This window comes from Salmo salar, chromosome 16 (assembly GCF_965601325.2).
Source record: "Salmo salar chromosome 16, fSalSal1, whole genome shotgun sequence".
Classification (NCBI taxonomy): Eukaryota; Metazoa; Chordata; class Actinopteri; order Salmoniformes; family Salmonidae; genus Salmo; species Salmo salar.
The window spans coordinates 49,925,509-49,953,228 of NC_138306.1; the positions used below are offsets into that span (position 1 = coordinate 49,925,509).

General features: G+C 43.5%; 2 protein-coding genes across 3 annotated transcripts; one reads left to right on the forward strand and one right to left on the reverse strand.

Moving 5' to 3' along the window:
• The first annotated feature begins 1,464 nt into the window (after window positions 1–1,464).
• On the forward strand, window positions 1,465–14,757 carry tab3 (TGF-beta activated kinase 1 (MAP3K7) binding protein 3). Of its 2 annotated transcripts, XM_014149487.3 has the most exons (8): window positions 1,465–1,688; window positions 2,743–2,788; window positions 2,978–3,148; window positions 5,267–6,518; window positions 8,028–8,188; window positions 13,033–13,126; window positions 13,243–13,326; window positions 13,921–14,757. In XM_014149487.3, the coding sequence occupies exons 3-8, from the start codon at window positions 3,047–3,049 to the stop codon at window positions 14,070–14,072; spliced, it is 1,845 nt and encodes a 614-aa protein (XP_014004962.2). In that variant the 5' UTR covers window positions 1,465–1,688; window positions 2,743–2,788; window positions 2,978–3,046; the 3' UTR covers window positions 14,073–14,757. The 2 variants fall into 2 exon arrangements, with proteins under 2 accessions (XP_014004962.2, XP_014004963.2); XM_014149488.3 differs by lacking the exon at window positions 2,743–2,788.
• A 429-nt stretch (window positions 14,758–15,186) lies between these two features.
• On the reverse strand, window positions 15,187–27,081 carry tmem47 (transmembrane protein 47). The gene is made up of 3 exons (XM_014149491.3): window positions 26,624–27,081; window positions 17,866–18,006; window positions 15,187–17,703 (listed from the first exon to the last, which is right to left on the reverse strand). The coding sequence occupies exons 1-3, from the start codon at window positions 26,847–26,849 to the stop codon at window positions 17,525–17,527; spliced, it is 546 nt and encodes a 181-aa protein (XP_014004966.1). The 5' UTR covers window positions 26,850–27,081; the 3' UTR covers window positions 15,187–17,524.
• Window positions 27,082–27,720: the final 639 nt, after the last annotated feature.

A 27,720-nucleotide genomic window follows, 5' to 3' on the forward strand; every position in this document is an offset into this window, starting at 1 on the left:
TCTTCTTGGGTATGAAGCTACAAGCTTGGCACACTTGTATTTGGGGAGTTTGTCCCATTCTTCTCTGCAGATCCTCTCAAGCGCTGTCAAGTTGGATGGGGAGCATCGCTGCACAACTATTTTCAGGTCTCTCCAGAGATGTTCGATCAGGTTCAAGTCCGGGCTCTGGCTGGGCCACTCAAGGACATTCAGAGACTTGTCCTGAAGCCACTCAAGCGTTGTCTTGGTTGTGTGCTTAGGGTCGTTCTCCTGTTGGAAGGTGAACCTTCACCCCAGACTGAGGTCCTGAGTGCTTTGGAGCAGGTTTTCATCAAGGATCTCTCTGTACTTTGCTACTTTCATCTTTCCCTTGATCCTGACCAGTCTCCCAGTCCCTGCCACTGAAAAACATCCCCACAGCATGATGTTGCCACCCCCATGCTTCACCATAGGGATGGTGCCAGGTTTCCTCCAGACGGGATGCTTAGCATTCAGGCCAAATAGTTCAATCTAGATTTCATCAGACCAGAGAATCTTGTTTCTCAACGTCTGAGAGTCTTTAGGTGCCTTTAGGCAAACTCCAAGCGAGCAGTCATGTGCCTTTTCCTGAGGAGTGGCTTCCGTCTGGCCACTCTACGATAAATGCCTGGTTGGTGGAGTGCTGCAGAGATGGTTGTCCTTCTGGAAGGTTCTCTCATTTCCACAGATGAACTCTGGAGCTCTGTCAGAGTGACCATCAGGTTCTTGGTCACCTACCAGACCAAGGCCCTTCACCCCCGATTGCTCAGTTTGGGGCCAGTGCCCCTGTGACAACAATTTTGGACCCCCTTGTGGCCCCCCTAAATGTGGAGTATGAAATAATTTTTACATAACAAATTTTTGCTATTGTTCTTTTTTTACATCCGTTATTAGACACTGGAAACGATGATGATTATGAACATGGTCTTTTGCCTGCTAATGCCTGCAATGCAGTGAAGAAAACGATATGACAACAATAACGTCTAATGTAACTGGCCCCTCTAACAGTACAACTGCCCCCCCCCCCCCCCCACCCCCCACCCACAGAATGGATCATGTGAGGATTTGTGTGAGTAGTAGAGAGTGATAGGCCAACAAGTGATATATGCTTCAGTAAGATTGGCTTTTTAGTGTCCATAGCAATGGTTAGAAAGTAGAGGATGTGGTGGCAGCGGCAGAGAAATATTTGGGTGTATGACATTTTATGTCAGAAGATGTACAGGGTGTGTTGAGTGGTGGTGTCCAGTCCTTCTTGTTCGTTGACCTGAGGTAGGACTAGATACGTTTAAATAGTGAAATAGGGAGGTGGGTTATTAATGAGTGTAGGGTTAGATGGTAGGATATATTTATTTGTTTTAATTTTCCCCATGCAAAGTAAAAGGGATTTATACCCCCAGTCTAGTTGATGGCGGTAATGCAACATTTACTGGATGCCAACCAGCGTTAAACCTCATCGAAGAACAAGGGCGCAAAATACAACTTCCTGGTTTGATAAACTGTGAGTGACATCTTTCGCGATAGAGGCAATTTCGTACGTTGTATTGACGACGGCCTTGTCTTGGAATGTAACATAATCGCTTTATCCGTCAAGAGTGAAATACATATTCGTCTGTCACTTTCGGAAAATATCACATTAACGTGCTTTCTCTTAAACGTTATAATGGTTCATGACAAGAGTGAGTAAGCTCATGGTAAGTCGAAGTAGCTAGCAAGCTATGGTGTCCGCCTTGGCTTGGTTTCGATGTAAAAGTCAGCAAGAAAGCTAATGGTAGCCATATCACTTCTGTAGTTAGCTTAAGTCTATCTGTACAGTAGCTAGTTATTTAATATATAAAGAAAGGAACCGTGGCCAGCTATCTGGCTAACGTTATTAGCTAGCTTCTATGTCAGCGTGCTTGTTGTTGTGTGCCTTTCTGGTCAGCATACCACCTTAAGAAGTTGGCCTCTAGCGAGCTATCTTACGTTAGCTAGCTAACGTTACTCTTTAGCTCGAAACTTTATGGTTGCTAGTTAGTTACTCGTAGCCATTATCAATTCGCATCATGATTGAGTGTATATATAACGAGCTTATCAAAAACCACTAAGTTGGCTAGCTTACAGTTAGTTAGCCAGCCAGGTAACATTAGCTAGCTAATGTAACTAGTTGGTTGGTTACTTAACTTACTAGTACTTGGACGGTGCGCTATTTTGTTTATGTTGGTGAAAGCTAGGTAGTTAGCTTGGTTCAGTCTAAGTTAAGCTCTATGTCTAAAGAAACTAGCTAGCTAGTTACCAGTTGACGTTGTAGCATGGTTCACCACAAATTATGAGTCAGATCAGTGTCCACTGCAGAGGGATAACGGTAGGTAGCTAACGCTTTAACGTTAGTCAGGTAGCTAGATGGCTTAAATGCCACTGTTGTCGATGATTCTAACGCTTTGCTAGTTTTGCTAGCTACCACGTTAGTGTTCAATATGAGCTAGCTAACGTTGGGTAACACTTGCCAACATTGTCATGTTATCTGTCTTGGATTTCGGGTCGTTGCTTGGTGCAGTGAGATGACTAAACAAACAACAGAGACAGATCCATGCCATGCTTCTGTAACAGCCAAATCTGCCTGTTATGTGAATTGTCCGATGGGGTTCTCGACCAGTTTTAGCCCAGTTAAACTATCTTTGCTGCTTTATCGTAATGTCGGCTTGTCTGTCTGGTCTTTAGGGCCGATACCTGTGTATAACATGTGTTGCCTAATTGTTATTGTTGCAGAGGAGCCGCTGAACAAAGCTGCCAAAAAGCCTCCTACCTTTCGAATGTAAGCTCAACGACTGACTTGTGCTTCTATTTAAAGTACTGATTTGGAGACAGACTTTTAATACTGTCTGGTGTATGGATGGGCTGATGTGACACGATAATGATTGAAGATTGATGCAAACTTTCCATGTTGACACTGACTGTGTGTGTGTGTGTGTGTGTGTGTGTGTGTGTGTGTGTGTGTGTGTAGGGGATGAGAGGAGCACAGGTGCAGCAGCAGCGTTTACGGCTGTGGGGTCAGTGACTCTCTGGGCTCAGGATGGCGCAGGGAGGCCCTCCGCTAGACTATCACATCCTGCAGGACCTCAAGCAGCGCTTCCCCGAGATCCCAGAGGGAGTAGTGTCCCAGTGCCTTCTGCAGGTAGGATACAGCAGACAGACAGCTATGAGCACACCCTACGTCCCAAAGGGCACCCAATTGTGTTACTTTTGACCAGAGCCATATTAGCCCTGGTTAAAAGTAGTGTACTGCATAGGGAATTACATGCAGACCACTCTGCAAAATAAAAATACACTTACATTTTATTCAATAATTTCATCTAAACTGCTCGCACGCGACTGCGTAGTCAGGTGCTAAAGTCCCACCTCTCCCATCTCATTGGTTTTTAAGAGCATTTACCCACGTGGGTGATTGAAAGATGAACTGAGGTCCACACTCCAGTCCAGTTGGTGGTGGTAATGCACCTTAAAGTTGGTTGCCAACCGACAGTCAGAAGAAGAAGACTACTGATGGAGGAGAGATTACTATTTGATATTAAAAAAATTATATTTAACCCTTATTTAACTAGGCAAGTCAGTAAAGTACACATTTTTATTTACAATGATGGCCTAGGAACAGTTGGTTAACTGCCTTGTTCAGGGGCAAAACAACAGATTTTTATCTTGTCAGCTCGGGGATTCGATCTCGCGACCTTTCGGTTACTGGCGCTCTAACCACTAAGCTACCTGCCGCCCCTACTAGAAACTATTATTTCCCCTTCTATCTTTTATCTGGGGGTTAAATGTCAGACTAGAGAACACACTATTTTGTGACTCGAAATGGGTCAAAATTCTACGAAGATCCAGGGAAAAAAGGACAGTGTGCATTTAACAACCCAATGTTTATATCTCAGAACAAATTAGCTAGCAACAGCATGTCCGTGAATCATTCATGTGTTTCGACCTGTCCCCAAATTAATATAAACTCAGCAAAAAAAGAAGCATCCTCTCAAATGTGTTTCTTTTCAGCAAACTTAACATGTGTAAATATTTGTATGAACATAACAAGATTCAACAACTGAGACATAAACTGAACAAGTTCCACAGACATGTGACTAACAGAAATGGAATAATGTATCCCTGAACAAAGGGGGGGTCAAAATCAAATGTAACATTCAGTTTCTGGTGTGGCCACCAGCTGCATTAAGTACTGCAGTGCATCTGGTCCTCATGGACTGCACCAGATTTGCCAGTTCTTGCTGTGAGGTGTTACCCCACTCTTCCACCAAGGCAAGGTCCCGGACATTTCTGGGGGGAATGGCCCTAGCCCTCACCCTCCGATCCAACAGGTCCCAGACGTGCTCAATGGGATTGAGATCCGGGCTCTTCACTGGCCATGGCAGAACACTGACATTCCTGTCTTGCAGGAAATCACGCACAGAATGAGCAGTATGGCTGGTGGCATTGTCATGCTGGAGGGTCATGTCAGGATGAGCCTGCAGGAAGGGTACCACATGAGGGAGGTGGATGTCTTCCCTGTAATGCACATGTTGAGATTGCCTGCCATGACAACAAGCTCAGTCCGATGATGCTGTGACACACCGCCCCAGACCATGACAGACCCTCCACCTTGAGCGGACACTCGTTGGTGCGCACAATAATTGAATAATATAGATTTCTAAATTTATTTTGCAAAGCTCACGCATGCGACGCGAGCAGTGCAGTCAGCCTGTTAGTGTCTTAACGACCGTTCCACAGGTGCATGTTCATTAATTGTTTATGGTTCATTGAACAAGCATGGGAAACAGTGTTTAAACCCTTTACAATGAAGATCTGTGAAGTTATTTTGATTTTTACGAATTTTCTTTGAAAGACAGGATCCTGAAAAAGGGACGTTTCTTTTTTGCTGTGTTTAGTTGGTTCAGTGTTCGTTTTGACATTTCAACCTGCGTGTCTAGATTGCGTCTGGTGTGGATGTGCAAAATTAACATTCGCGCAATGGCACACGCGTGCTCGGTCTACACAAAATGTTAAGGTGCCATTTTGGAAGCATAGATACACAACAGGCTACAAACGTACTCATTTTCTTGTTGAAGTTCCTGTATGCTGTTACACATGAAGTTGAACATTGACAGCTGTTTGTGGGGTTTAGTCGACGATTTAGTCGGGGTTAGTGACCCTCTGTTTTCTACAGTTAATAGACAGAGAGCAGTGACCGCTATAGAACTCCAGTCTGGCCTCCATCACTGAGCTTGCTGTTCTGCTGTCTCCTCTCCTCCAGAACAACAATAACCTGGATATATGCTGCCGCCTACTGGCTCAGGAGAGTAACAGATACCTCTATGGGGAGTTCCACAGTCCGGAGGAGGTTCGCCTGAGCCGGAACCACATGCTGCACATCCAGTTGGGCTACCCCCCCCCGGAGGTGGGCAAGCCCAACGGGGGTGGGCGCTCCCTGGTGCATAGCTCCAGCGACGGTCACATCGAGCTTCCGCGGGCCGGCTTCCAGGAACCCCTCTCGGCCCCCGCCACCATGGCACCCTCGCCGGGGTACAACCCCTTCTTCATGAAGGAGCACGGGGGACGCTCAGCCAGCACCCCCACCCCTCCTCCTATGCAGGGCATGTCCCCTACCTACTCCCCCGTTCCCCGCTACACCATGAATCCCATCACAGTCACCCTCTCCCAGAACCTTCCCAATGCCCCCCAGGCCCTGCATATCCCCGTCGGTCACTATGGTAACAGTGGCGGCAATGCCCTCTACCTCCGTCCCTCCCCCTCCCAGAGCCCCCAGCCCTCTCCTTGGCCTTCGCCCGGGCAGCCTGTGTATCAGCCCTCGCCCTACGCCACTCCCACCTACCAGTCCCCCTATAGCTCACCCCAGCACCAACCCCACCAAGTGCAACCCCAACAGCAGGTACAGCCCCAGCATCAAGTCCAACACCAGCACCACCCCCAGCACCAGCAGACCCATGTCTTCCTGCCAATCAGCCCTCCCACCCTGGCCAGCATGCCATACCACCAGCACCACCAACAGCAGCAGCCCATCTACCGGCCCTACCTGCCCAAGAGTTCCCTGAAGAACCAGATCGAGATCACCTTGGAGGGTACACGGCCCCGCAGCAACTCCCCCGTCCACTGTCCCCCGGGCCAGACGCTCTACATGGCCACAAGCCCCTCACCCAGCTCACCCCAGCGAGGCCTTAGTGGCGGGGGCCCCGCCGCATTCCACCCCGGGGTCTACCTGCACCAGGGCCCCGCGCGGCCCAGACCTGCCTCCTCGCCCCAGCCGGGCAGCCAGGCGGGCTACACCTTTAAGATCAAAGTGTCCCCTGGCCAGGCCCAGCAGAGGCCCCCCTCAAGCTCCCCTCCTGAGTCTCTGCTCAACATGGTGGACCAGGGGGAGCACCATGCGCTGGCCCCGGCGCCTATCCTGCCCATCTCGGCTCTGCCCGGTAACATCGCCAGCCACATCGCCAACCGCATGCCCCGCCGGTCCAGCTCGGGCTCCGATGACTACGCTTACACCCAGGGTAGGCACGGCTTATGGATGGATAAGTGTGTGTGTGCGCACGCATTTCTGTGTTTACCAGTGCGCTTATTTGCTCTTTATAAAATGGGTGGGTCTAATCCTAAATGTTTATCGGTTAAAACCACATTCCAGCCTATGTCTATTCCACAAGTTACCACCGGCTAAATCTATGACGTTAAAATGCCTATTTACTCTGTTCCATCTGACTGCGCAATTCCTCTGTCTCATCAGCCAGGCAGTTTATAAACTTAATGTCTAGATGCTTTTTATGGAAGGGATCATCTCCCATTTCTTTTAGACTAACATTGTTTCATTATTCAAATTGGGTCTTCAGCTGTCCCATAATAATGAACGTGTTGGGAGTCGGGATGAGACGGACAGGTAGGCAGCTTTTCTCAGCAGGTTGAAATCATGAATCTGCATAATTTTTATGGATAGTTCTTTGTATATTTCAATAGATAACAGGACAAACGAAACGAAGTGCAGCTAGTTTGCAGTCTTTCCAGCTTCAGTTTGAAGTGATTGGGTTAGCTGTGTTGTTGGCTAGCTCTCGAACAACAGAGTCCTGATAAGAGAGTACATTTTCTACGCCAGATGAAATTGCATCATTAGTTCGTTGTTATGAATGTATCCAAAAAATGTCACTAGAAAACAGCTTAAACAAATGCAGCTACTGTTATTCTGTCTGCACGGTTTGACATGACTGGCTAGCAAGCAAGGGATAAGAACGCTGCCAGCCGGTATGGCAATGGAACATTTAGAACCAACTGGGTCACGTCCATAGATACAGAACAAAAAGACTGAACGACTGGTTGCGTCTCTGGCAATTGAACCGATAGAACGAACTACCAGCCGGTTAGGTAGCAACCCTAGATTTGTGTTTGGACTATATGTTGTGCAAGGATGAAATGGTATGAATAAATTCATCAAAATAACATTTTTAATGAAAATATGTCAAAGCAGTCATCAAGGCAAAGGGTGGCTATTTGAAGAATCTCAAATATAAAATATATTTTGATTTTATTTGACACTTTTTTGGTGGGTTACTAAATGATTCCATATGTGTTATTTCATAGTTTTGATGTCTTCACTGTTCTACAATGTAGAAAATAGTAAAAATAAAGAAAAACACTTACATGAGTAGGTGTGTACAAACTTTTGACCGGTAGTGTATATATGGGTGCGTATGGACAGTTTATGAATAGCAAAGGTGTGTCAAAATTAAAGAATTTACATACATTCAGTGCATTCGGGAAGTATTCAGATCCGCCAGCTGATTTAAAAAAAAATAATTAAAATATATATATATATATATTGCGGGGAACTGTGGGTATCCGACCCGATGCAGGACTCTATAGTATGTACGTGAGGGTGTGTTCCTGTGTGTATGCATTTGGTGTGCTTGCTCGTTTGCGTTTGTTCATCTGTGCACAGAACCATTCCTGCACATCCACCTGTGTATTCCTTCATCCCATCTGAAGCGCTGTGTTCCCTTCACTGTTTCCCCCAGCTCTCCTGCTGCACCAGAGGGCCCGGATGGAGCGTCTGCTGAAGGAGCTGCTCATGGAGAGGCAGAAAGTGGAGCAGCTGAAGGCAGATGTCAACGACATGGAGTACGACGCCCTCCAGAGACGCTTCAGACGAGTCAACAGCAGCAGCCTCATCCCCCGGGTAAGAGAGGGGGGGTACACACAGATGTGAAGGGACATAACATGGCGTGCACACACACAAACACACACCTGTGAAGTGTAAAGGCACACACGGTGATCACACATGCATACACGAACACACACACCTTTTGAAGGCATAGTACATAACGTGGCATGTGTGCGCTCACACATACCTTTAAATGCAATAGCACACACACACTCACTAGCTACATACATATAGTGCCTTCGGAAAGTATTCCGACCCCTTTACTTTTTCCACATTTTGTTAGGTTACAGCATCTTCGGCAGTGATTACAGCCTCGAGTCTTCTTTGGTATGATGCTACAAGCTTGGCACACCTGTATTAGGGGAGTTTTTCCTATTCTTCTCTTCAGATCCTCTCAAGCTCTGTCAGATTGGATGTTGAGTGTCGCTGCACAGCTAAAGTACCAGTCAAAACACCTCGTTTAAGGGTTTTTCTTTATTTTTACTATTTTCTACATGTAGAATAATAGTGAAGACATCAAAACTATTAAATAACACATGGAATTATGTAGTAACCAAAAAAGTGTTATCCGAATCAAAATGTATTTAATATTTGAGATTCTTCAAAGTAGCCACCCTTTGCCTTGATGACAGCTTTGCACACTCTTGGCATTCTCTCAACCAGCTTCATGAGGTAGTCACCTGGAATGCATTTCTATTAACCTGTTAGTGACCCCTTAACACGCGAATCACGTTAGCGGGATTGATTTGACAACAGCCAGTGAAAAATCAGAGCGCCAAATTCAAAACAGCAAAAATCTCATAATTAAAATTTCTCACACATACAAGTATTATACACCATTTTAAAGATAAGATTCTCCTTAATCTAACCAGATTGTCCGATTTCAAAAAGGCTTTACGGCGAAAGCAAAACATTAGATTATGTTAGGACACCACATAAACAAGAAAAGCCACACAGCCATTTTCCAAGCAGCTAGATGCATCACAAATACCAGAAATACAGCTAAAATATTCACTAACCTTTGATCTTCATCAGATGGCACTCATAGGACTTCATGTTACACAATACATGTATGTTTTGCTCGATAAAGTTCATATTTATATCCAAAAACCCCATTTTACATTGGCACGTAATGTTCAGAAATGTTTTCCCTCCAAACCTCCCAGTGAATGAGCACACATATTACAGAAATACTCATCATAAACTTTGATCAATATAGAAGTGTTATGCACAGAATTATAGATACACTTCTCCTAAATGTAACCGCTTTGTCAGATTTCAAAAAAGGTTCACGGCGAAAGCACAATTTGCAATAATCTGAGTACAGCCCAGAAGACACCAACAACAAGCAAACAGAAACCTGCCATTTTGGAATCAATAAAACTAAGAAATTACATAAATATTCACTTACCTTTGATTATCTTCATCAGAAGGCACTCCCAGGAACCCAGCTCGGCAATAAATGTTCGATAAAGATTATCTTTATGTCCAAATACATCCATTTTGTTCGCGCGTTAGGTTCACTATCCAAATCCACAACGCGCATGCTTACTCAGTCCAGACAAAGTCAAAAAAGTTATACTACAGTTTGTAGAAATGTCAAACGATGTATAGAATCAATCTTTAGGTTGTTTTTAACATATATCTTCAATAAAATTCCAACCGGACCTATCCGTTCTCTTTAGGAGTGAATATGAACTCAGCTCGCTCCCAAGTCCTTGCGCGTGACTGAGCCCATGCCTTATAATGGGACACCTACTTCCTTGGGCTGTTGTTCCCATCAAATTCACCATAGAATCTTCAAACAAAGTTCTAAAGACTGTTGACATCTAGTGGAAGCTTTAGGAAGTGCAAAATGAACCCTAAGTCACTGTATACTGTAAAGGCAATCACTTGAAAGAACTACAACTCAGATTTCCCACTTCCTGGTCAGATTTTTCTCAGGTTTTTGCCTGCCATATGAGTTCTGTTATACTCACAGACATCATTCAAACAGTTTTAGAAACTTCAGTGTTTTCTATCCAAATCTACTGTTGAATAGTGTGAACCGTGTGTGGGACGCAAGCGTCCCACCTCCCCAAGAGAGGTTAATACGTGAAGGTCTAAAAATGAAACTGGATCTCATGAGAACTGCCACAGGAAAGGAAGACCCAGAGTTACCGCTGCTGCGGAGGATAAGTTAATTAGTTACCAGCCTCAGAAATTGCAGCCCAAATAAATTCTTCAGTTCATTAACAGACACATCTCAACATCAACTGTTCAGAGTAGACTGGTTAAATCAGGCCTTCATGGTCGAATTGCTGCAAAGAAACCACTACTAAAGGACACCAATAATAATAAGAGACTTGCTTGGGCCAAGAAACACATCAGTGCCTGACCTCACTAATGCTCTTGTGGCTGAATGGAAGCAAGTCCCCATAGCAATGTTCCAACATCTAGTGGAAAGCCTTCCCAGAAGAGTGGAGGCTGTTATAGCAGCAAAGGGGGGGACCAACTCCATATTAATGCCCATGATTTTGGAATGACATGTTCGACGAGCAGGTGTCCAAATACTTTTGGGCATGTTGTGTATCTACACTGAACAAAACATTTCATGCAACATGTAAAGTGTTGGTCCCATGTTTCAAGAGCTGAAATAAAAGATCCCAGAAATGTTCCATACGCACAAAAATATTATTTCTCTGAAATGTTATGCACAAATGTTTTACATTCCTGTTAGTGAGCATTTCTCCTTTTCCAAGATAACCCATCCACTTGACATGTGTGGCATATAAAGAAGCTAATTAAACAGCATGATCATTATACAGGGGACAATAAAATGTCCACTCTAAAATGAGGGAGCGTGCAGTTGGCATGCTGACTGCAGAAATGTCCACCAGAGCAGTTGCCAGATAACTGAATGTTCATTTCTCTACCATAAGCCACCTCCCACATCGTTTTAGAGAATTTGGAAGTATGTCTAACTGGCCTCATAACCGCAGACCACATGTCTGGTGTCGTGGACAAGCGGTTTTCTGATGTCAATGTTGTCAACAGAGTGCCCCGTGGTGGGGTTATGGTATGGGCAGGAACAGAAGTGTAAAAATACTTTAAAGTACTACTTAAGTAGTTTTGGGGGTATCTTTACTTTTACTCGACTATTTATATTATGGACAACCTTTTACTTAACTACATTCCTAAAGAAAATAATGTACTTTTTACTCCATACATTTTCCCTGACATCCAAAAGTACGCTCCAATTCACATACTTATCAAGAGAAAATCCCTGGTCATCCCTACTACCTCTGATCTGGCAGACTCACTAATCACATGCTTTGCTTGTAAAATATGTCTGTTGTGTGCCCCTGGCTATCCATACATTCTTTTAAACATGAAAATGATGCCATTTGATTTGCTTAATATAAGGAATTTGAAATTATTTATACTTTTACTTTTGATACTTAAGTATATTTTAGCAATAACATTTGCTTTTGATACTTAAGTATATTTAAAACCAAATAATTTTATACTTTTACTCAAGTAGTATTTTACTGGGTGAGCTTCACTTTTACTTGTCATTTTCTATTAAATTATCTTTACTCTTACTCAAGTATGACAATTGGGTACTTTTTCCACAACTGGGCAGGCATAAGCTACAGACAGAGAACACAATTGCATTTTATAGATGGCAATTTAAATTCACAGAGATATCGTGACGAGATCCTGAGGCCCATTGTCGTGCCATTCATCCGCCACCATCACCTCATGTTTCTGCATGATAATGCACAGCCCCATGTCGCAAGGATCTGTACACAATTCCTGGAAGCTGAAAATGACCCAGTTCTTCCATGGCCTGCATACTCACCTGACATGTCACCCATTGATCATGTTTGGGATGCTCTGGATCAATGTGTACGACAGCATTTTCCAGTTCCTGCCAATATCCAGAAAGTTTGAAGAGGAGTGGGGACAACATTCCACAGGCCACAATCAACAGCCTGATCAACTCTATGCGACGGAGATGTGTCGCGCTGCATGAGACAAATAATGTTCACACCAGATACTGACTGGTGTTCTGATCCACAGCTTATGTTAAAGGTATCTGTGACCAACAGATGCATATCTGTATTCCCAGTCATGAGATATACATAGATTAGGGCCTAATTTATTTATTTCAATTGACTGATTTCCTTAAATAAACTGAACTCAGTAAAATCTTTCAAATTGTTGCATGTTGTGTTTTATATTTTTGTTCAGCGTAAATAACCATATACTGTACAGGTAACAGCCAAGATAATGGAAACACTTGAGTAAATGAGGGATGCGAAGTATATTTAAAGCAGGTGCTTCCACACAGGTGATGTTCCAGTGTTAATTAAGTAATGAATGTCCTATCGTGCTTAGGGTCATGTATAAAAATGCCGGGATGGCCATTTATTTTGGCTACCATGACTATGCCCTCATAGGATGACAATGCATGAAAACAATGTAAACCCTATGCCATGGCCGTCTTAGTCACCAGATCTCAACCCAATTGAACACTTAATGGAGATTCTGGACAGCGTTTTCCACCACCATCAACAAAACACCAAATGATGGAAGAATGGTGTCATCCCTCCAATAGAGTTCCAGACAGTTGTAGAATTTGTGCCAAGGTGCATTGCAACTGTTCTGGCTCGTTCTGGCCCAACGCCCTATTAAGACACTTAATGTTGGTGTTTCATTTATTTTAGCGGTTACCTGTATATGTGCATGCACAAACAGCTTTGATCTAATTCTTATCACATAGATAGGTATTTGTAAGTCTTTGTAGAGTATTAGATTTGGTAGGAAACCTTCTGTTATCTCATCCAATCCACTGGTGTTTGTGCCTGTTCCAGCCTGAAGAGATGACCCGATTACGCAGTCTGAACAGACAGCTTCAGATTGATATCGACTGCACCCTGAAAGAGACTGATCTGCTGCAGTCTAGAGGTGTGTACACACACACACACACACACACACACACAGGCTTTTGAAGATGCAGTGTACAGGAACACCCATTCAGGAGTCAAATTACCAATGCTGTACTTATTGTATCATTTCCACAGGGAAGTTTGATCCGAAAGCTGAGAACAACTTTTATAAGAACATACAGACCGGTCCTGTGGTACCGCCCAAGCCAGGAAGGAAAGGTGAGAACCATGATGTCCTCTATCGTACCATTGTAAACATTGGTAACAATTTACTTAAAGGGGCAATCTGCAATTGATACATCCTTTTTTCTTTTTATACTTTTCAATGAATGATAGATAGATATAGATATATATATATCTATATCTATCTATCTCAAATTAATTATTGAAGAATAGAACCAATATAAATGCTTCATGAGCTTAGTTCAACTGTCGTACCCTGTCAGAACCCAACATGTAAGCTTGTTTTACTCCATTGTTTGTAAACAACATAGTTGTAGACAAACACTGCATAACCTCAGAACATGGTTCAAACTAATTTTGGTATCATGGATGGTCAGTCCTTGCATCCATAGCCCTGTCTATGAATTTGAGTGGTTACATTTTCTCCAGCCATATCCTTCAGCGTTTTACCAAAACAGTGGTGGAGTGTCCACTTCTTATTGTTTGTACAATTTTTTTTACTAAGACTATATATGCTATGTTTGTCTGTGTGATGCTAAGACTGTTTATATGCTGTGTTTGTCTGTGTGATGCTAAGACTTTATATGCTGTGTTTGTCTGTGTGATGCTAAGACTCTGTCTTTCTCCCAGAGGTGGAGCGGAACGCCAAGCCTGTAGCTGCGGGGCCCCCTCAGAGGGACGAGGACTTTGAGGGAGCCCAGTGGAGCTGTGAAGAATGCACCTTCCTCAACCACCCTGCACTCAACCGCTGTGAACAGTGCGAGATGCCGCGCTACACCTGAACCTTGTCCAGCCCTATCCCGGATAGTAGTCACCCCCCCACCCTTACTTCCTCCATCCCTGTAAACTCCTCCAATTGGTCCCCGCCCATGGCTTTGTGTGATAACGCCCCCCCTTGCACTTTGACCCTTGTTTCCATTGGAGGAAAGCATTTTTACAGGAGAGGAAAGCGGAAGACTGTTCCCATGGAAACCTAAAAAGGAGGGACTAGCTGTTGAGCGGACAGTGGGTGTGGCTACAACTACTGGAGCGTTGTTTTTAAAGTACGCAGGAAGAAGAGGCGTGGTTTACAGAGTGAACATTCCGTTGCAGAATGAATGACTGCCCTGTTTACACGACTGAGCCCATTCCCAAACCCCGTGGACGAACGCAGGCGCTTCTTACAGTGGGACATTCCTCTACAAATGGCCAGGGCTGCACTGCACTCTCTCTGACAGTGGGACAATGCAATGGCTAAAAGAAAGGGTCTGGTGAACTCATCCTAATGTAGATTATACACTGTATCAGCTCTGTACCAAGAGCTCCTCCTTTCATCAAATGAAAAACACTAAAGAGACTTGCATATAAATATATTCCTGGTACTTGTATGCATATTATGCCCACACTGTATTCCGTGTTAAAAATGTCAATTTTCCTGTGCAAATGCCTCAAGTTGCTGTACTTAATAAAGGAGCTGATTCTATGTGACTGTTGCTTACACCTGGAATATTTCCTGTAGTTTCTCGTGTTTTTTTGTACTTCCTGTAGTTTGTGGCATTTTAGTTTAAAGGTCCAATATAGCCGTTTTTAGCTTGGTAACAATTTAAGTACCTTACTGTGATTTGTTTTTACATTTAAATGGTCAAAAGAAACAGCAATTTTGCAAGGGCTATCTAGGATTGGTCTGAGTGAAGAGGGGAAAACAACTTGTTTTTATTGGCAGAGGGGTTTGTAATTCTCTGTAAGAGCGGTTTGAAAAAAAACTAACGGGGCGTTATCATTTTCACAATTTCACAGTATTATTCCAACCTTGTGTGGAAATGTAAAACACAAAATCTAGATTGACTGCACTGGGCCTTTAATGAGCTACTGCTTGCTTTGACTGGGTTGTCCCCTAATGCAAGTTAAACACACAAGTCTTTTTCATGACCAGTTTTATTGTATTAGCAAACAAAGCGGTAGGCATCAGACACACATCAGCAATCAACTTTATTTATCAAGCCCTTCTTCCATCAGCTGATGTCACAGAAACCCAGCCTAAACCCCAAACAGCAGGCAATGCAGATGTAGAGTCACTCTCAGCATACATACCTCGCTACTCCTTTACATTCCCACATTTCTACCTAAAGAGTTCATACTCTATCTTCATTTGCATGTATTGTTTTTAATGTAAAGACTAACTTTAATTTTAAGTTATGGATGAGAGTACATTCAAAACATTTTCTATAATAGTGCAGTATTAAGAGGCCTTTGTACATAAGCTCTACTTTGTCCCAAATGGCACCCTATTCCCCACATAGTGCACTACTTTTGACCAGGGCCCCTTGTCAGTAGTGAACTATATAGGGAATAGGGTGCCATTTGGGAGACAGCTAGTGTGGACCAAGAGGCATCACATGGGAAGTATGTGAGTGCACAGGTGGTTGGTGGCACCTTAATTGGGGAGGACGGGCTCGGGGTAACGGCAGGAGCAGAATGGTATCAAACACATGGTTTGACGCCATTCCATTTGCGCCGTTCCAGCCATTATGAGCCGTCCTCCCCTCAGCAGCCTCCACACACCTTATCTACTACACTGTATTAAACTCACAAAACCAACTCAAACTACTGTACATAGTTATATCAACTGCTGTTATCTGAAGCCGGCACAGCTGGGGTTAGGCCGCACAGTCTTGGATTATGCCTAACTGCTACTTAATGGGTGTGTGTAGCCTGAGCTAATGTTTAACCAGTAATACTTTGCCTAGAATGTGTCGTGACCTCTGGCCTAACCAATTATACCATCTCTTGTTTGTGGCATTGGGGCGCGTACCAATAGTCTATAGTGGCTTCCTCTCCTTGTCATCTCCCCTTCATATGAATTGATCTAGAGGAGCAGGATATTTACATTTACATTTTAGTCATTTAGCAGACGCTCTTATCCAGAGGGACTTACAGTAGTGAATGCATGCATTTATTATTATTATATATATTTTTTGTACTGGCCCCCCGTGGGAATCGAACCCACAACCCTGGCATTGCACACACCATGCTGGCGTTGCAACCACCATGCTCTACCAATTGAGCCACAGGGAAGCCGATATGTGAAAGAAAACCACTAGTTAAACTCCTCTATGTTGCCTGCCTGAACCTATCCAGTCCTCTTTTAGATTACCACAGATGAAAGACAAAGGTAATCACAAATATACTGAACAAAAATATAAACGTAACATGTAAAGTGCTTGTCCCATGTTTCATGAGCTGAAATAAAAGATCCCAGAAATGTTTCCTACACACAAAAAGCTTATCTCTCTCCAATTTTGTGCACAAATGTTTACATCCCTGTTTGTGAGCATTTCTCCTTTGCCAAGATACACCTGACAGGTGTGGCATATCAAGAAGCTGAATAAACGGCATGATCATTACACAGGTGCACCTTGTGCTGGGGGACTTTAAAAGGCCAACTAATTCAGATTGGCTGGGCCTGGCACCACAGTGGGTGGGCCTGCCTCCCAAGTGGATGGGCCTATGCCCTCCCAGCCCACGCATGGCTGCTCCCCTGGCGTCAAATGAAATCCATAGATTAGAGCCTAATTCATTAATTAAAGTTTACAGATTTCCTTATATGAACTGTAACTCAGTAAAATCCTTGAAATTGTTGCGTTTGTATTTTTGTTCATTATGTTAGTGGGGTGAAGGTATGCATCCTTGATTCCTTTCCTTAGGTGAGTCTCGTATTCTACAGCTTTCCTCTTCAAGATCAATCTGTCCACCTGGACTATCCTTCTGCTCTCTGATTGGTCTATGTCCATCACTCTCACCGGTCCCTTCTTTGATTGGTCATTACTGACAGCATTGTGCCTGCCAACTCCTGCTGAAGTTCCTATCATAAAGGGGACCTGACATGGTTTCACTGATGTATCTGATTGGACATTAGGATTCCATTGAACTGTCTGATTGGCTCTTCAGCCTTACCACTTAGCCTATAGCAGACATCAGTCACAACACAGGCTGAGATTCCCTTGGAGAACACAACATCATAATGTGAGTAAGAGTGTCCCTTTAAGCCTGTGAGCCAACCATCTGGTACAGTACAATCGTATGATGGTCTGAATGGAGCCTATAGACACTACTGTTGTTTATTCATTTTCTCTAACAGTTATATAAACCAGACTAAGTTCAGAGCATAGCCTGCTATCACAGTGAGGTTGGGGGGGGGGGGGGGGGGGGGGGGACATGAAGTTGTGTAGAGGGCTCTCTTCTCCTCTTGCAGGGTTTAGTAGTAGTCTTCATAGTTCTTGGGGTTGAGGCAATAGAGAATGGCCCCTCCGAAAGAGAAGATGGTGGCCCCCCAGGCCAGGCCATAGCCCCAGTTAAACTCGTGGTTTATCCTCAAGCTGACCGTCTCAATGAACTTAATGGTGTAGAGGACCAGACTGCAGACCTGAAGCACCACTGTTAGAGTAAGGGAGTGAAGCAGAGAAGAAAACGGAGCACATGAAATTACAAGATCAGAGAAAAATGAAGATTCTCTAGTTATAAACTGTGTGTGCTGTGTACAGTATGTGCATGTCTCTGTTTGAAGATGTGTGTGCATGTATTCATGCCATACTGTACCTGCAGCGGACAGCAGGACAGCGACAGGTCTGTAGCAGCGGCTCCTGGAGCCGACACACACTGACACCAGAGCCACCAGGAAGGAGAACAGGATGAGGGCAGCACCACCCAGCAACAGGGCCAACGTGGCAATCTGCCAGTCTGAGGGAGAGAGACAGAAAGGGGGGGCACAGAGAGAGAGCGTAGAAAACCCTGCTCAGTTATGTATTATGGATCTGTACTGAACACACTGTAGCACCTCTATTTGAAAGAGAAAAATTTGTCAAAAATAAGTCTGAACGCACTCAAGCACCTCCCTATTTTATTGACTAGAGAGAGAGAGCGAGCGAGAGAGATGGTCTGTACCATCGCAATGTGAAGTCTCACAGACATGCCCAAGTACACAGCCACAGTGAAAAATGACAGCCATCGACATGAAAGTCTGACATTCCACCCACACCATCTGGTAACAGAAGGCCTCTTATTCCTCATGGGAAGAGTATTCTGAGGATCTGACAGAGGTTTGCCAGGAAAATCTTTTCATGGGGGGTTATTAGCCTAGTGATCCATGTCAACAGCGTGGCGTATGGTCCAAGAATGTTAAACCTGCACTAAAATCACATTTGTACCCAACACAGCAAAAATGTATGAAAACTAACACACAATCTCACTCACTCTCACTCACTGCTAGGCCTCTTAGTGCAGAAGTAGACAGTTATTCTCTGGGTGACTGGATAATAGGTGTCCCTCCTGCCTGCTCGATGCAAAGTCAGCAGCAGTTTCAAGAAGTACTCCAAATCACTCATCTAATGTAGAGACTAGAATAGCACTCTGTCCTCGCTGGAATGCTAACAGGGATAGGAGAGGGGGGCTAGAAACTACTGATTACTACATCCAACCACAGTGTATGGAATGAGCTACAAGTTCCTTAATGTCCACATGACCAACAAACTAACATAGTCCAAGCACACCAAGACGTGAAGAGGGCACGACAAAACCTATTCCCCCTCAGGAGACCGAAAAGATTTGGCATGGGTCCTCAGATCCTCAAAAGGTTCTACAGCTGCACCAGAGAGCATCCTGACTGGTTGCATCACCATCTCATATGGCAACTGCTCGGCCTCCGACCACAAGGCACTACAGAGGGTAGTGCGTATGGCTCAGTACATCACTGGGGCCAAGCTTCCTGCCATCCAGGACCTCTATACCAGGCAGTGTCAGAGGAAGGCCCTAAACATTGTCAAAGACTCCAGCCACCCTAGTCATAGACTGTTCTCTCTGCTACCTCACGGCAAGCGGTACCGGAGCAAAGTCTAGATCCTAAAGGCTTCTAAACAGCTTCTACCACCAAGCCATATGACTCCTGAACATCTAATCAAATGGCTACCGCAGACACTCTGGCTACCCAGACACTCTGGCTACCCAGACACTCTGGCTACCCAGACACTCTGGCTACCCAGACACTCTGGCTACCCAGACACTCTGGCTACCCAGACTCAGATCAGCGTCCCCTCACCCAATCCTAACCTTAACCATTAGTGGGGCAACTTCACCCTCAACCATAGAATGTTTACAAGCTTAGTCTTAGAGGCAGCAGGCCGCCTAGTGGATAAGAGCATTGGGTCAGTAACTGAAACGTTGCAGGTTCAGCTGTCTAGGTAAAAGAAAATCTGTTCATGTGCCCTTGAGCAAGGCACTTCACTCTAATTGCTGCTGTAAGTCTCTCTGATTAAGAGCGTCTGCTAATTGACTACATGTAAATGTGGTCTATTATAGCTCCCTGCTAGACACTTAATTAACTGGGAGGTGTACTGGCTTCCATTCACGTCCACTGAGTGGGCTGCAAGAACCGCTGAGTGATATAGATGTTTTATTGCTAGGAGCAACAGTCTAGACTTGTTCATCAACAATCTGTGGGCTGGGTGGGGGTATGGTATATGTAAACAGACAAGGGATGTTGTGAGGTTGATTAACTTACAAAAGGAATAATGGCAAAGTAAATACCATCAGAGAAAATAGATTGTTTTTCCATTAGAAAAGGTGCGTGTGTGCGTGCGTGGATGCATGTGTGTTAGAAACAGCTTGAATAGTTGGACATATCAATAAACAAGGCCAATTTAAGATGTGTAATATTCATTACAATCACAGCTAAGTGGCTTAAAACTTAATGGCAAACCCTTTCCCTCTATGGCAAGGCAGACGGAATGATCAAACCATTCGACAATGAGGGAAAGTGACAGTGTGTAAGCTGCTTATACTACAGTTCCCACTCGTCGGGGGGAAACATCATTCCACAGGCCGAGCTGCTCGAACATAAACAAACATTCCCTTCATGGACCAAATATTGCTTCTACAAAAAAATGGTCCTGTCATCACAGGAAGCCTCTCATTTCCAGCGACCTCATTGGCTGCCTCTCTGACCGTGGGAGCATCACTAACTCCTGTTTGTCGCTACACTGAACAACAATATGAAAATGCAACATGGAACAATTTCATAGATTTTACTTAGTTACAGTTCATATGAGGAAATTAGCCAATTGAAATAAAATCCATTAGGACCTAATCTATGGATTTCACATGACTGGGAATACAGATATGCATCTGTTGGTCACAGATACCTTAAAAAAAAAAGTCAGTATCTGGTGTGACCACCATTTGCTTTAAGCAGTGCAACACATCTCCTTCGCATAAAGTTGATCAGGGTGTTGATTGTGGCCAGTGGAATGTTGTCCCACTCCTCTTCAATGGCTGTGTGAAGTTGCTGGATATTGCCAGGAACTGGAAAACGCTGTTGTACATGTCGATCCAGAGCATCCCAAAAATGCTCAAGGGGTGTCATGTCTGGTGAGTATACAGGCCATGGAAGAACTGGGACATTTTCAGCTTCCAGGAATTGTGTACAGATCCTTGCGACATGGGCTGTGCATTATCATGCTGAAACATGAAGTGATGGCGGCAGATGAATGGCACGACAATGGGCCTCAGGAACTCATCACGGTATCTCTGTGCATTCAAATTGCCATCAATAAAATTCAATTGTGTTCATTGTCTGTAGCTTATGCCTGCCCATACCATAACCCCACCATGGGGCACTCTGTTCACAACGTTGACATCAGCAAACCGTTCGCCCAAGCAACGCCATACAAGCCATCTGCCCAGTACAGTTGAAAGTGGAATTCATCCGCGAAGAGCACACTTCTTCAGCGTGTGAGTGGCCATCGAAGGTGAGAAATTGCCCACTGAAGTCAGTTACAACGTCAAACTGCAGCCAGGTCAAGACACTGGTGAGGACGACGAGCACACAGATTAGCTTCCCTGAGATGGTTTCTGACAGTCTGTGCAGAAGTTTCATCAGCTGTCCGGTTGGCTGGTCTCAGACGATCCCGCAGGTGAAGAAGCCGGATGTGGAGGTCATGGGCTGGCATGGTTACACATGGTCTGCGGTTGTGAGGCTGGTTGGACGTACTGCCAAATTCTCTAAAATGACATTGGAAGCGGCTTATGGTAGAGAAATTAACATTAAATTATCTGGCAACAGCTCTGGTGGACATTCCTGCAGTTGGCATGCCAATTGCACACTCCCTCAAAACTTGACACATCTGTGGCATTGGGTTGTGTGACAAGACTGCACATTTTAGAGTGGCCTTTTATTGTCCCCATCACAAGGGGCACCTGAGTAATGATAATGCTGTTTAATCAGCTTCTCGATGTGCCACACCTGTCAGGTAGATGGATTATCTTGGCAAAGGAGAAATGCTCATTAACAGGGATGTAAACAAATTTGAGAGAAATAAGCTTTTTGTACATATGAAAAATGGATGGGATCTTTTATTTCAGCTCATGAAACATGGGATCAACACTTCACATGTTGTGTTCAGTATAATTGGAAATATTGTCATTCCATAACTTGGCAAGTCAGTTAAGAACAAATTCTTATTTACAAGGACGGCCAACCCCGGCCAAACCCAGACAACGCTGGGCCAATTGTGCGCCTTCCTATGGGACTCCCAATCACGGCCGGATGTGACGCTACCTGGATTCGAACCAGGTACCGCAGTTGTATCAGAATCCTATTTGGAATCCAATTTGACTACTTTCTTTCTTATTGTAAATCAAAAGTAATCAGATTGGATCCTATAGGTTTTTGCTAAATCTTGTAGGATTTTGTCACCCCAATCAAAATCCTATTAGAATGTTTTTTTCTTCTTTATTTAACCCAATAAATTATATTTGGTTGTCATAAGTAAATATTTTGGGTAGATGGACATATTATAAAGTATGAAAAGGCTTCATTATTGAATATATATATATTTTTTAATCATATTTGTATACGTTTTATTACACTTGGATTGTGTACTAGAACATATGGGTTGAAAAGTGTTATTTTTCTCAGATACAAATAAACAAGTCCAGGTAAAAGCCAAAGGTCATAGCTTTCTAGGGGGGGAAACACTATTAATAAACACAATATTAGTAAAATGTTGCCCTTTTGATGACTAAAGCCATAGCGAAGCAGTGCAAAACGCCTGTCAGCTCAACTCTAGCTAAGTTGAAGACATTTCTATGTTATTTTCGAGTCACTGTGTTTTTATAGTAAATGAGAAATGTTTCTTGTTTGTTATTGCTAAATATATGTGCCTTTATAATAGGCAAGTCAACCCCGTTTTCATGATTTCTGGTAGATCTAAATAAATCAAATCACGTTGGACTCATTCAGCAGTTGTTACCTAATTAAATACTATCGGTAATGAACGTTGAAAGTGCCATTTAAATTCCTAAAACATAAGTTGAAAATGACGCCGTTGCTGCTTCCCGTTACAATAACCTTTGATAAATAGCCCAATGTCAAAACACCGTTTTGACGTGTCCAAATCAAATCATCAATAAACCGTTTTGAAAACCTTAACATAAAATGTAGGCTACTACCTACACATACATGTGCCACAATAGTAATCATATTACTTGTATTAGTATTTTTTTGAAGCACCTTATAAACTGCATATGCACCATGTTGTTTTGACATGTGCCAATTAAATCACTCATATTGATTAGAGGGGAAATGGAATTGCATGCGCTGTTAAAACTAACAACTGAAAAACACATGGAAACTGAAAACATCTGCTGGAGACAACCAGGTACACTTTGGAGTGATGCACTTTGATTTGGGGCTGTGGCCAAAACGGAAAGACAACGCAACACTTATTTGACAAACACTCATTTTGATAACACATTGAAATTAACAGAACGGTTACACGTCCTGTTCAAACTAACCTTACTAAAAAAAAAAAAAACATACGGAATCTGGGAATGTTTACTGTATATCACTGGTTACAGGACAACTTGTAGAAGACATTGTGGATTGTTGCATTTTGTTTCAAGTGGGTCGCCAACGCCGAAAGCTAAATGCAACACAATTTTGTTAATCACTCATCATATCGAAATCAATAGAGTGAGGGCAAATTGTTGTTGTGTTTACATTGTTTAAACTAAGACTATTCAAAGGCCACACTGAATCTGATCATTTCTATATCACTGGTTAGAAGAGATTCCCACTCCAGGAATCCCCGAACACACCCCTCCTTACCGGCGCAGGTGAAGGGACGGAGGCAATTACGCACGAAGAGAACAATGGAGGGAGGGACAAAGAAAGGAGAAATCTAGAACGAAGAAAGGATAAAAGTACAGAAGAGGACATTGAGATTCAAAGGACGGCTTAAAAGAGGAAGAACTTCCTTGAGTGAACCCTGTACCCGCGAGACAAAACTAAGGTTTAGCCACAAAATATAATTGAATGACTATGGAAGGGATTGTTTGGTTTGAAAGTGAAGTACTCTGAACAGGGCTTGGATTTTGTTTCCCGTTTGAACCGGCCGAGTGCCATTCTGTAAACATTAAATATATAATTAAGATTTTTGTAATTTAAAAAGCCGACTCTTCCTCTGTTTACACCACCCCTCGCTACGCATAGATCGGAACCTCTTTGGACCATCACAGTAGCTTTAATTGGACAATCTCAGAGCTAAATATAGCACAGAAAACCGAACATTTATGTTAACTACAATCAGGATTAAAGACCAGTAAACTGAGGAACAATCTCCATCTCTTTGCCAGTGATAATTCCCTGCGGTTCTCAACATCTTCCACACCACCACAATATGGGAGTGATTCAATCATATCAAATTTGGGAACCAATCCTATTGGACTCCTCTGGGATTCTATTTTATAGGATCTGATAGGATTCCAATACGAGAATCCAATAGAAAAACCCTATCAGATTATAGAACCAGTCCTATAGGATAAAACCCTATCAGATTATGGAACCAGTCCTATAGGATAAAACCCTATCAGATTATGGAACCAGTCCTATAGGATAAAACCCTATCAGATTATGGATCCAGTCCTATAGGATAAAACCCTATCAGATTATGGAACCAGTCCTATAGGATAAAACCCTATCAGATTATGGAACCAGTCCTATAGGATAAAATCCTATCAGATTATGGAACCAGTCCTATAGGATAAAACCCTATAGGATTGGTTCCAAAATGTATCCTATAGCTGGTTCCAAAATCTGATAGGATTTTTCTATTGGAATCCCATAGAAGTTTTTGACTAAGGCTGAAATTGCAGGAATCACTGCAGTGGTTATCAGTCTCAATCAGTTGTGTAACAGCAGGATACAGAAGCTCATTGTGGAAGCTCAGAGACTTAGAACTGACACACATACTGCGTGAGAAAAATACAGCCAGGAGTCTCAGTGCTAGAAGGACAGGAAGCGCTAACTTTTAATATAGGATGCGTCCCAAATTACACCCTATTCCTTATGTAGTGGGTTACTTTTGAGCTCTGGTCGAAAACAGTGCAATATATATGGGATAGGGTGCTATTTGGGATGTAGTTTAGGTTCTGTATGATGACAGATGGAAATGGAGATTAGCGAGATCCAATCTGATCATTAATTACATTTCCCTATGTGTATTTCAGGAGCAATCATCTCTATTAAAAAAATCTGGATTGGCCTTCAGGGCCACTCTCGGCCTGAGACAATAAGGGGGATTAACTGTCAGATCAGAACCTGGAGAGTTTCTTCACCTCTAACTGAACTGAGATCAGCACTAATAGTGATGAGTAGTGCCTGCTAAGTGCACTCACACACTCACTCCACATTCGTTTCTCCTCTCTCACTGGTTTGGCATCAGCGCAAAATGTCTCACACAGACGCACCACACTCCTGAGACTGTTTACCCCTGTGTGTGTGTGTGTGTGATTGAGTGTAATATCCAAATGTTACCCATTTACATGTCTTCTGCATTAAAAAGGGATGCTCCAGAGGTTTTGTATAATCTCAGACAGTTTTGAAAGTAGTGCTCACGAGCCAAAATGTCTCCCCCGACAATTGGGCACAATTGTGTACTACGTCATCCATTTAATATGATATGTTGCAAATTCCAATTCAAACAATATGTTAGGAATTTGTAAGTGCTTAAGTTCCTGGACTGCATCTTTAATGGTATGCACATCTATGCATGCACGTCAACCCTGCAGAACTCCTTAAGTGCACCAACCTGCTTGTAGGACATGAACACACATCTATACACAACACCTCAGCAGAACATGTTCTTAAGTGCACCAACCGGGTAAATACAATACAAACACAATTTGTTTAATGCCCTGGGCATGACACTGAGGAAACTTAGATATTGGGGAGAGAGACTGACTGATTACTGTGAGTCAAATTGATCCCTAAGTCTAGTGCAAGGCCAAACTGAGGAAATGGGCAGTTTGCTGTGTGCAGTTACTGTGGTATGCTGGCTGCTGGCGACACAGAGACTCCATGTCTTTATAAGGAATCAAGCTGCACTTTGTCTCAGAGTGACAGGCGAGAGGAGCAGTGCCAAAATGACCCCTCAGTTAGGATACTCATCACATAACCAAAACAGTGTATTCAGACAAACAAAAACACGTATTCACTGACTGCACAACACACTATCTGCAGCCAACCAACTAGATAAAGACACATTGAACACCTGGTGGAGTAATCAAAATACAGCTTGTTTCCACAAAAACGTCCATGCTGGATGAAAAATAAGTCCCCTTTTCAGTGGGGAAAACAGCATTTCTAGAATGTGCCACTTGTTTCCCTGGTTACTAATCTCTCAGCATTTGGATCTCTGGGGAGTTTGCTTCTCAAAGTTACCCTCGCTCCTTGGTCGGCAGAGGAACCCCAACAAAGGCTCATTTTGTCGGCAACAAAAGCCCAATAAACCCCAGCTGGACAAAATTCCCACATCATTTAGTGGTGGGTTGGGCGAATAGAAGAGGGAAAGTAAAGGATATTTTAAATGCCCATAATTAATTATAGCAAGTCCTTTTAGTTTGAAATAAACTATTTAAAACTTTGAAAAGCCAACTTTAGAGCGTGCATCATACATTTGATAACAGAGACTGGATGGGAAAAATGATGCTCTTGCTATCCCTACCTTTTAGCTGCAACATAAATCATTACTGAGCAGAGAAAAAATAAAACCGTGATTGTACTGATGCACCAGTAGAATCAGCAGCAGGCGCCCCTTTCATCTCTGAATGCATATGTTCCTCAATGGATGCATAGCATATCATCATGGTCATTGAAACAAACAAAACAAGAATCCCTCAAATGTCCCCAAAATAGAACCCTATCAATTTGTACCTCAACATAAACACAGTATAGATGCATATGGGCATTTCGAACAGTAATAGGTCTATTGACATTAGTGAACACGAGGAAGGTCTCTCTCACCAGTCTCGAGCGTTGTGTTGCACTGCCATGTGTCCGAGTTGACAGGCTTCCAGCAGGACTCCCACAGAGACAGGTAGTACTGGTTATACGCCGTTACCCACGCGGGGCTCAACACGGCTCCGACATCCAGGCATAGCGCAAGGAAGACACACACCAAGCCCACCAACTTCAGCGGTGTCAACGCCGACACGCGCACCTCCTCCGTTCCACTGACGGATGAAGCCATGGGATGGTAAACAAAAGTATCTTTCTCCGAGGACCGTGGGCTGGCGGTTGGGTCTCAAACCAATAATTTCGTAATTCTCCCCTGCTGTGAGTGGAGGGTGGGCAGCCTCTGCGCGTCAGGGACGCTGCTGCAGGTACCGTATCACTACTGCTGATGCAAGTCGTCCGACCGCACTGAACATTGCTGAAATATCACAGAGAGGCACCTGCAGGGTCCTAGTGCCTAAGTTCTCCCACTGGATTTTCGTCAGTCTCTTCCAGAGGTTGGCCCATACCCCCCCCTCCCCCTCCCCCTCCCTCATGGGGAAACAGGGGATATGAAATCGCATTTTTATAATTGAACCTATTCGATTCTTATTTCCACAAGGAAGTATCCAGCAATTAGCTATTAATGATTTTTAGGGGGGAAAAGACTGTCCCACTCCCACACACATTTGATTATTACTATGAAAGGCAATTTATTCCAAAGTTGCACATTTGATTTCAAGTGCAATTATTTTATCAACATAGGGGTTTTCTGACAAGTGCAATTATTTCATTTGATTCATGGTTCATTTCACTCCCATCATGTCTAGACCCATACATGATGTGTTGAGTGTCAATTTCAAATTACTGGCAAATGTGATCCCTGACTGGAGTTTGATTAGACACTGTGAATTTTATATTTTGTGACAAGTAAATAAACTAAAAATGAATAGGCTTTTCCTAAGCTTGTAAACTGAATTACTCAACACACTGGGCACAAGCGGCTTAGCCCCCTCAATTAAACCGTTAACCCCCTCCGTCTTAGTGTTATTCCTCTATATAAAAATAGCGTGACAGGTTGGCGCAAAACAAATCTGTATCTCCACTGTGCTGTGTCAGCACAATGG